This window comes from Leuresthes tenuis, unplaced genomic scaffold (assembly GCF_036924035.1).
Source record: "Leuresthes tenuis unplaced genomic scaffold, fLeuTen1.0.hap1 SCAF_14, whole genome shotgun sequence".
Classification (NCBI taxonomy): domain Eukaryota; kingdom Metazoa; phylum Chordata; class Actinopteri; order Atheriniformes; family Atherinopsidae; genus Leuresthes; species Leuresthes tenuis.
In genome coordinates, this window is record NW_027325368.1 from 18,364,368 (window position 1) to 18,374,763 (window position 10,396).

Consider the following 10,396-nt stretch of genomic DNA (forward strand, 5'->3'; position numbering starts at 1 on the left):
AATAATATCAAAGTATTCTTAATTCATCTTCTTAAATTGATTTTTTCCAAAAGAGTACGAGTTCTCCTACTGCTCCTGGCTGTTAAACTATTGCCTGAACTTCATCAGAACATTTGATCTGGAGAAACAAAAAAGTGATTTGCAATAAACCATTTTACATGTGGTCTTTAGAGACAAAGGTTACGGTTTTATTAAGATTTGTGTCCCCTTCCCACTCAATGGAAAGAGTTGACAGATGTGTTAACGTGAAGAAACTTTTTTTTTTTTAAATTTACTACCCATCAACTCAAGTATGTGCAGTTTATTCATTTTTTTATGGACTTTTCCTTCACACTTACACATGAAGAGTGTATGTAGCTGAACAGGAAGTCCCCGTGACGATTCCTAATTGCAGTACCTCTGAGAGCATGGAAACCTCTGACCACATCCCCGTCTCTTTTTCCCCGTCCTCTCTTTCAAACATGTTCTCTTTACCTTACTTAAACTCCATTTCCATCGCTTTTACATCATGCTTTCTTTTTGTTAGCAGTTACCATTCTCACTCCTCCGTCTCCTCTGAACTAACATTCCAGTGCGTGCTCCAGTTTTCCAGACATCAGCTGGACAGGACATCTGAGTTCCAGTCCAGCACTGGTGAGGCAGTCTCACGTGATACTACTCACGGGGAACAAACCACAAACTGTACTTTGTTTTGATCTCTGTCACATCATCAGTGCCTGGTGAGTTGCTTTCAGAGCTGCAGGGCCCGTCCAAAGACTCCGTGCACAAAGGACTTTCATTGACAGTTGAGAGGAGAAAGAAGTACCAAAGTCAGCTGTAAGAAATCCAGACGTTTTCACTGAAGCGTATCTGCCATCTAGTGGTCACCATATGTTACTACACAAGAAGAGCTCTGCTGGAATTAGGTGAATCTGACCTTCAACCTTTGATTTAACTTCCTACTTAAAGCTGCTGGGCTTCTGCCTTTGAACACGTGCACACACGCTCATGCACACACTGTACTGATAAATTCAGCAGTAATATCACTAACATAGATCTCAAATAAATGTAGATCTGCCCTTTGATATTTACAGAAATACTTTTATTTACAGTGGAATGATGATTACAAAACGCACATATCTTACACATTTGTAAGATGGATATTTTAAATCATCCATTTTGAATAGCATCACTGCAGCTCATTACATTATTCAGACTGTGTGTGGATGAGTGTCGAGTCTCTCACTATCAACAGAGTGGATTGCATTGGCTTATCCCTGCAAATGTGCGTGTGTGTCATTTTTGTAAGTTCAGTTGCCGGATCTCATCCACTCTGTTGCGATGCAGCTGAAAGGCAGGTGTGACCCAGCGGCCGCACGAACACTGGTCCCCAAACCAGTTGAATGAGCCCAGCTTGGAGCTGCACTTAGGACAGAGCAACTACACACAGTCACACACACACACACACAACATGGACACATGCCAGAAATAGAGGAGGAAAGAATCACAGGCAAAAAATAAGCATAACAAACATTCATACATATGTGGAGTCTAATTTTCTTTTAATAAAAATCTAATTAATTTGCACAATCTTATTTTTAAGACCTACAAACACTCACAATGACAAGAATCTCAGCTGATAAACTAAATCAAACCTGTTTCAGGACCTGAGACCTGAGAGATATAAACTCGTGTCCTAATACAAAGCCACAGCTTAACAGTATCTTATATTACTGGCCTCATTTTCCACAGACAGCACAACATCCAGGTTTTCTGAACCACCCTAAAATGTACCGGTAGATGAAAGTAACAGAGGGGCCGACGCAGGCTGAAAAGCCTGACTGCTCTCATGCTGAAAACAATCAGTTCTAAGTATGAACCAACCAGTCGCAAATACCTGGCAATTGCAAATTTGTTCAGTTTACTCAGCAGTGGCACATTTCAACCTTTTCACTGGGTTAAAGTGGAACGTGCACAACTGGTAAGCAAAACTAGGGAAAAAATAAGGAAGGCAATTTTTCACTCAAATATTTTATTCAATGTGTTGCTCCTCTCTCCCTCTATTTGATACCACTTTAAATGTAAAGCGGTCGTGAGGCTGCTGACAATAGATTGTAGTTCATGTGTGGTTCTTGTCATAGTGTGAACTACCTGTCCATTCATCACTCCGAGCAAGGCTTCCTCCATCCACTGCACCGGCTCAATGAAGTACGACGTACACTGGACTTCCCCTAAATAACAACACATTTCACACGGGTGCTTATGAGAAGCTACAAGTTCAGTCTGTGCGATTATTGATGAGGAACTGTTCAACTTCAGGAAAGGGGAAAAAAAATAAATTTAATTAAAACATAAAATGTGTAAATATTGGCAGCAAGATAAAAATTCAGACTGATCAGTAATAACACACAGTCAAAGAGATCAACGTAAATCTGAATATTTCTAAACATTTCTGTATTTGTAGATCAGAGACAAATTGTTCTACTGACTTGAGAGTGTTTTATTTTGTTTTAAACCAAAGCTCTGAAGCCAACTCTGTGATGGCAAAGCGACACCTATGATCCGACTGAAGCTGAAGATGAGATGTGGAACAAGTGTTTGGACAGAGCAGATGTGTTCTCACCAGTGAGGTTACTGGACTTCTTGTGACTGAAGGCTGAAGCTCCCTCTCCTACTGTATGACTGAGAACGCTGGAGCCACGAAACAGAGTTCGTCTGAGGAGCAGAGCTCGGAGGTTAATGCTGCACCGGTTCTTTACGACAACAACATTGTGTTCACAGAGAAGCAAGTCACTTGAGCAAGAGCCATGTTCTATCTGAACCATGAAACTACTTTGTAATGTACTACTGCCTCTTTATCTTCCTCTGGTTTGTTCAGGTTTCAAACTGAGCTTTCTATGAACAACAGTTGAGAAAATAATCATCAGAATCTATTAAAGACTAATGCACTTTTGATAATTCAGCCACTGTAGTAACGTCTCCACCATTTACCTGCACTTCCTGCATCTATAGGACACCTCAGAGGAGCTGGAGTGGGCGGGGTCGTTGGCAAAAATCTCCCTGGGAACCTGATGCAACTCTGCTCCGACACACACACACAGACACACCAGTGAAATATAAACTATTAGAAATAGATGGGAAAAACCACAAAAATGAGCCAAGTAAAAAGTGAGCACATTTTTCGTTGTGTGTGTGTGTGTGTGTGTGCTTACCCGGATATTTTTCTGCTATCTTGATTAGTCTGTATTGTTTGTACAAAGGACTGGATGTGTTCACTTCCCACTGCATGGCCTCATACTGACGCAACTGCTCCTCGAAACCACTGTTAACCCTGAAACACATCACTCAGTCAACTGTATGCAAATGTTTAGCATCACAGATAAGCACACTGCCGACACTTTGTCTTTCTTAGAGATGCTCACTCTCACTGATGAACAGGAGGGAGCATTCCATATTTAAGCGCTATGGGTGTAATTAGCTAAAAATGGTAAAACAGGTTAATGTGTCACATATTGTTGTTCATCTGAGGTTGGATTTAACTAATTTGAAGACCTGGTACGGACCAGATTTTTCAAATATCTCTAAAACCTCCCTAAAATCTCCCTAAAACCCTACAACAAAAAGAAGATTTCATCTTTTTCTTTCTTTTTTTTTTTTTTACATGAAGATACCTTCCAACAGTTCCTTGATCACTTCAGGTTTTCGCTTTGACTTTTCAGCCTCCACTTACTTATATTTTTACTTGTCAGTTCGCAATGAATCTAAACACCTGATTAAAAAAAACAAATCTAATTTCTAATATGATTTGACTCTCTTCTGTCTTCTATCAGTCAAATCTGAACCACATAAAACCAAAAAGACAGACTTTCAATCAGATTTAAAAGTAAGTTGTAAGTGATTCAAAAGGAAATTGCACATTATCAAAAAACGCTTCCATGTCTGAGATGAGCAGTGCAGACTAACCACAGACCGACACACACTTACTGCACATCTTGTTTGACACTCTTCAGTCTGTTGTAAGCCTCATCGAAGCCCAACTGGTATCTTTTCATCAGATAAGCAGTCACAATGGTGGCACTACGACTCCGACCTGCCTGGCTGATGCATGTGCACATGAGGAAAAGAAACAGTAATTAAACACGCACGTAGCCAGTTACAGTCCAGGCAGTGTTTTTCTAAATATAATGTTAACAGAAATAAAATCAGACACTGAGAAGTGAGTCCATCATTGACCTCTGAGCCTTACCAATGAACAAGTGCAGCCCCGTCTGCTTTCACAGCCTCGTCAATGAACACGTAGCAGGCGTCCATGTGACTGAGGAGGTCAGCCGTAGCTTCATCTAAAATGTTAATCCACTTCCTGAAAAAGTCTCCATTAGCAGGGATCATGGGCCTGGGGTCCACAGAGTCCACAGAGAGGATGTGAGTGACGGATGCAGCGGCCAACGCCAGGCTGTCGCTGAGGTCGGCCGCAGTGCCGATGTACACGCCAGGGTCCACAAGCTGCATGGCTGCAGAGGGACACACAGAGCTGAAACTCGTTGGTTTCAGGAAGAATAAAGACAGACGCTTCAATAAAAAGCTGCCTGAAATATGTCTACAGTTTTGATTTTTGTTTTTTATAAAATCGTGTTTTTACTCTTCATTTCCACACAGATGGTGTTTCTACAGAATTAATCTCAAACATAGATGATTACTGAATACTGAGAGTTAGATGGCAAGTTCTGTAATAAGTGATTCCATAAATATTTCTGCTATAGGATGCCAGAGCCCTGCAAGCCTATGGTAGACAGCAGGGAGCTGTGGAACCGGCCACAAACAGCGGCAACGGCCTTTGCATATAAGTTGCTGCATGGGCCGACAAATACTAAATGTGTTTAAACGCATGAATAAATTATTTAAAGACAGTGAACCAGAGCCAAAGCCTTTTACCATAGGAGTGAGAAAAAAAAGATAGAGAGCAAGATTTATCAATCCACAGCGAGTGAACTCCTTGACCACCAACAAAGACACAAAATACACAAACAAAGACAATAAGCATACAACAGTGACCCAAAAGAAAGAAAGAAAAAAAAGTCCGGGCGGGGGGCATAATGCTATTCAAGACATGATATCCATCTTAAAAAAGTGTTACGAGTTTGTATCAAAGGTCTCAAAATGTTTATTACACATAAAGAGGTTTAACTGTATCATCATCTGAAAGTAATGACTGTACTGAATGAATAACAGGCTGTAACCGGCTATAGCTAATTACTATATGATATAATGAGGGGACGATCAGCGTTAGCTTTCACAAACAATGGCAGCAGCTGTGGCAAGGCTGTGGCAGCGGCTTCAATGCTTTTACAGCTGCTGTGGCACCCTGTGGCAGGTGCCTCTGCAAAGGTGTGGCAGCTCAGGCTGCCACCAGAACTGCAATTACTGCTGGAACCTAGTAAAGACCACTGATTTGAGTTTGCTTTCTCTCCGATAATATTGTGCAACCCAAACTTGCACTGTTTTGTTTCTATATTACTAAGCTTGATTGTATGCAGGCAATATTTGACAGTTAATTTATTATCCAGTAACACGGTTTTTAAAAAAAGCTAATTAAAGTAATTAAAGTGTAATTACTATTTTTTTAAATTACTACGTATTGTCACAGTAGAAACACAGACTGCATGTAGTTTTCTCTTTACAGTCAAATGCCCACGCTGACAGCCACGCAGGCTGTGTTCACTCTGTTTACTCACCTGATCAGCTGAGTTAAGCTTCGCGGTAGCTTTTATCCCTCCGGTGAAGTCTTCTGCCACTATGTATTACAGCTTTTTGCCCACGATTCAATATACTAAACAAACGGGACAACTGAGTACAACGAAACAGCACACAGACCTAAAAAGAAAAGTAAAATGCGTTGACGAGGTGTTTGGTTCGTCACTTAAACTGTACGATCGGAAACACAATGCAACGTTCCGTTCCGGAGTTTATTCTTTGCCGTATGTAAAAAATTCGACAACGATTTAAAGCTTTTTATTCAGCCATTTTCTGGAGGTGCTTCACTCTGTTCACCCTATGGCGGTGTTTTCATGTGGCAGAAAATAAAACTAATCTGTCCACGCTTTGTGTTGCCGTTATGTGGAAAGTTTAAAGCATTTGTCTTACAGAAGCCTAACATGAGGACAGTTGTAAAGGTTAACTTGAGAGGCAATGATGAATAATGAATTGTACAAAACATGTGTTTGGTATTTTCCACTTGGTGAGTTTCATTGTTTCCTCCTTTCATTACAATTATCTTAAACCTGAAACTTTTATTTTTCAATTATTTGCTTGCCTCTCTTTTGCTTTAATTAGAACAGTTCTCAAGCTCCATGTGTCAAAACTGATAACCCATGTTATTCCTGTATAAAACGATGATGTATCAAAGCGCTTCTAATGATTTTTACCCCAGTATTTGTACCCACACAGATGTCCAGCAGATTTAGTTAACAGAGAGACAAATAATAAAACAAGTGAACAACAACCAACGGATTGAGAAAAACAGACTACGATGGATCAGGACATGACCCCTCTTTAACAAGAAATAAATTAATGGTTGCAGCAAAACTGAGTGGTCATGGGTGTAGTTAGCACAAGAGTTCAACTCCAGGGTAGCAAAACAACTCCGGGACTGAATATTTCTGCGTCACAGTTTGTTTGACTTGCTGTCGTATCGTTCTCATTCCTGTTTGTCTTCTTCCATACACTATTGACAAAAATCTCTTTCATCATACAGTGAGAATGCTGGCATATCTTCACTGCAAAAGTTTGGCTTATTTTCTCAGCCTGAGAAGCATTTTAAAGCGCTACTGCTTTTCTATACTATATCTTTTGACCAGACTTTCTGATAGGAATCTAGTGTTTGTCATTTAGAAAAATCGTGTAGCTGTGCTGAAGTTAATTGTAAAGGAGCAAAATGTTGCTTTCAGTAAGTGCCTTCATTTCAACCATAATTTCATACAAGAAAGCAGAGAGAATCTGAACAAGCTTGTGATGATCAAACCCACTTGAATGTGATCTTCAAGCTGCTTCATTGGAAGGGACCAACCAAAGAAAATCTGAGCTTCTAAAGGAGTTGACTCGGTGGATACCACTGATCTGCTATAATGGGACTCCTGACCAAGGAACGGTGCAACAACAGATAGTAGCTGGATGTATTATTCCAAAAATGTTGGATACTATGTTTGTTGAGTTCAACAAAACTCAACAAATATAGTTTCAGAAAAGAAAACAGTTCATTTCATGAAAAGAATCCAGGAAAAATGTAATTTAATTTTGGTTTAGTGATACATTAAAACAGAAGGTGCTTTTCAGTTAGACAAGATAAAAATCCAACATATTAGTGGATAAGAAGTATCAAATTTGAATACTGTGAAACACTAGGTCACAATATATTAATTTAATGAAGCTGATGTAACAAAATAAACTAAGTAAACAAAAATAAAACATTATTTCCACTCTCGAGGACTAAAACTTTACCATGAAAGTGCCTGTTATTATAAATCTGAAAAATAGAGTAGGAACAAGTGAGGACATAGAGGAAGGTACCAGGGAGATGAGACAACGTGAGTCCGCACCACAGAACAAATACCAGTGACAGTACAACTGAATCAAGTAAATAAGGATCGAAAAGCATCTTTTTGATTTTCACAGCTGCTACAGAGACAAACAAACACATTTCTAGGCTCAAGTGTCAGACTTTGGACACTTGATGATGATGATGAAGTGTCTGTAAGCTGTGCTGAAGTATTAACAGTTAAATGTGTTGGTTGAATGGATCTCTGTTCTCCTGTGTGTCATGTTCTCGGTTGCCAGTCTCCTTTTAGACACATGATGTCTGTCTGAAGTCTTGTTTCACAACACCTACTATGTGTGTGTGGTGCTCTGAACTGCCCGCCAGCGTGCGTTACACAGTCTGTATATGGTCACAATGTGGGGTGTTAATAAAGTTTTACAAGCTTCTTTAATCTGACTGTCTGACCAATTCAATACCCCACAATGACCACACCCCTCCCCGAGGGATTGTTAGAGGGGTGCCAAACACACATAATTGACTGTTAGCTATGAAACATGTGAAAAAAGCAGAGCTCTTTTACCAGCACACAGAGTGACGTCCAGCAGGTGAATGGGAAATGAGTGGGTGCGTTGATGTGCATTTGGTCTGTTGCAGTGACTCACCGTCATCGTGTTATCGTTCTGCCACATGGCGTTTATGAGATCTAACAAGCTTCTGTGTGCCAGATGTCAAACAACTTATTCCTATTTGTTGAATATCTTCCATGAGACTTTTTGCTTTGTTTTTGTTTTTCAAGCCTTTAGATGCTAACTTTTGATGATTATTTTATATGATTTTGGTCATCCCAACCACCAATTACATGCAATGTAAAAAAAAAAAAAAGGCCTGTTAAATACTCTCCAACATAGGTTGCAAGAACATGGAAAGTTATATGTTTTGGGAGAAGCCAGACATGATTGATGCTGCGTGACCTTTGAAGGGTCAGTCTTGAGCTATATGGTACTAGGAGGTTTACAGAAAACATATGACATGTCAAGATGGCACCAGGATGTCTGGACTTTCCTCATAGAAATCATATGAGGAAGATAAAACCTAAAGACAGAAGTGTTGTTTTGCACGTACCCTTGGGTATAAACAGGACCTAGTTTCTTACGTCTGATGCATGCAAGCTGTATGACCCTGTGCACACAGTATTAAAAAATATTCTCCACTGAAGACTCTTGTTTCCAGTGTCATTGATTCCAGCCTCATCTACTTTGACTCTAGGTCCTGATGACAACAGAGTGGCTGCCCAGGAGACCCTCCTTACAAACATGGCTGCCATGATTGATGACCACTTGTCCTTCTTTGATTGTGTTGCATCTGTCTCTTGGTCATGTCACTGCACTCTTTTTAATGAAAAATGATGCCGCATTTGACTCAGAATGCTACGCAGCTCCTGGTACAAGCCATGGTCAGTCGCCTCGACTACTACAATGCTCGTCTTGCACAGTAAAACCTCAACAAATGGTACAGAAAGAGGCAGTGTGCCTGGAGTTTTGATCAACCAAAAAGGACATGTTCAGCCAAAGTAGCTGCGTTATTTTTAGGAACGCCGTCTGATACTACCATTCCAATGCAATATGCAGTCCTAATCCAGCCTGTTCTCATTTGAGGTCCCAGGATGGTGGAACAAGCAAAAAGTGCAATCAGAGCTCGTCTACCTTTAAGAATCTTTGAAAGAGTTATCTTTTCCCTGAGAACCTCCTCTCCTAACCCTCTAACACCCTTAAACACCTGACCTCACTCATTTGCACTTCTGTACTCATTCTAAACTTAAACTGATTTAGCACTTATAGACCAGGGCTTATTACTGCACTGAAGCTTGAATGTTGGTTAATCAGTATAAGTCACTTTGGATAAAAAGGACTGCAAAATGTCTATGTATAGTTTAATCACAACTGTTTTGTTTGTAGTAAAGCTTCAAACTCCAAGTAGACTCCAAGCATGCTTGAAAAATCCCTCCCAACTAGGTCTGCTAACTTTAGATGCCCAGGTCTAACGTTTTCATATGAATTAGTTACGAGTCTGCGGAACTAATTTTGATAGGAGAAATGGAACAGGACTGTTAGGACAGTTTGGTCAATGAGACAGTGGATTTCAACAGGGGGAAACAGCGTTTCTTCTCAAGACCCCTATCGCAACTTTAACTATGAGTTTACTTTTTCTTTTTTTTTTAAAGTGTTGCTAGCCAAAGCAACTTACTTCCTTACCACACTGAAACACATTTTCGTTGTGCTTAAATACGATCAGACCATACATGAATATTTTCAGGACCCAGCAACAGGACAGATTTTTAATACCAAACATCAGTTCCACTTTAAGAGACTTTAGTGCTAGTAAAAGCTTCTAGAAAGCTGTTTCTAGAAATGTTGACTGCCACTGCAACATGTTTGCGAAAAAACAGTTGAGATGAGAATTTGTGAGTGATTCAATACATGCATAAATATACTGGTAGCAAAATTTCAATGCAAACAGGGACAGATCACCCTCCAATATGCCAGTTAAATTGTTTGAGCTCATGGTTGTGTGTAGAATGACTGTTTATGTCTATTTTAAAATCGGACGTTTCTGACATTGACGCTAATTGTATATCTTTTCATCTTTTTCACTATCAAGCCTACTCAGTGTTACCTTTTTTGCTGGTCCTGTTATAGATAGAAGATAAATCCAAACCGAACCCGTCCATCTACATCAAACTAAGGTAAATTTCTCCCAAAGTTGACCCCTTGCATTAATTTCCTCTCTCTTGCTGTGTTCATCTCCTCCTTGTGAAAGTCAACCACAATGAGACACTTTTTATGACCCAAGAACTGAGCTGAACAACTGAAACTTGGTCAAAACCAC

General features: G+C 39.9%; 1 protein-coding gene across 3 annotated transcripts; it reads right to left on the reverse strand.

Moving 5' to 3' along the window:
• Positions 1-1,084: 1,084 nt before the first annotated feature.
• Positions 1,085-10,309, reverse strand: dusp12 (dual specificity phosphatase 12). 3 transcript variants are annotated; one of them, XM_072364376.1, is made up of 8 exons: positions 10,184-10,309; positions 4,226-4,490; positions 3,964-4,077; positions 3,192-3,310; positions 2,971-3,058; positions 2,603-2,694; positions 2,131-2,210; positions 1,085-1,419 (listed from the first exon to the last, which is right to left on the reverse strand). In XM_072364376.1, the coding sequence occupies exons 1-8, from the start codon at positions 10,236-10,238 to the stop codon at positions 1,276-1,278; spliced, it is 957 nt and encodes a 318-aa protein (XP_072220477.1). In that variant the 5' UTR covers positions 10,239-10,309; the 3' UTR covers positions 1,085-1,275. The 3 variants fall into 3 exon arrangements, with proteins under 3 accessions (XP_072220477.1, XP_072220478.1, XP_072220479.1); XM_072364377.1 differs by lacking the exon at positions 10,184-10,309 and adding an exon at positions 5,712-5,898; XM_072364378.1 differs by lacking the exon at positions 10,184-10,309 and adding an exon at positions 5,712-5,898 and having other exon boundaries at positions 4,226-4,510.
• Positions 10,310-10,396: the final 87 nt, after the last annotated feature.

Coding starts and splice junctions, on each gene's coding strand:
- dusp12 (XM_072364376.1), bottom strand. CDS start 10,238: ATGGACGGGTTCGGTTTGGATTTATCTTCTATCTATAACAGGACCAGC. Junction 3,311..3,963: donor AGTGTCAAACAAGATGTGCA/GTAAGTGTGTGT, acceptor GATGTGTTTCAG/GGTTAACAGTGGTTTCGAGG. Junction 2,211..2,602: donor GAAGTCCAGTAACCTCACTG/GTGAGAACACAT, acceptor GTTGTTATTTAG/GGGAAGTCCAGTGTACGTCG.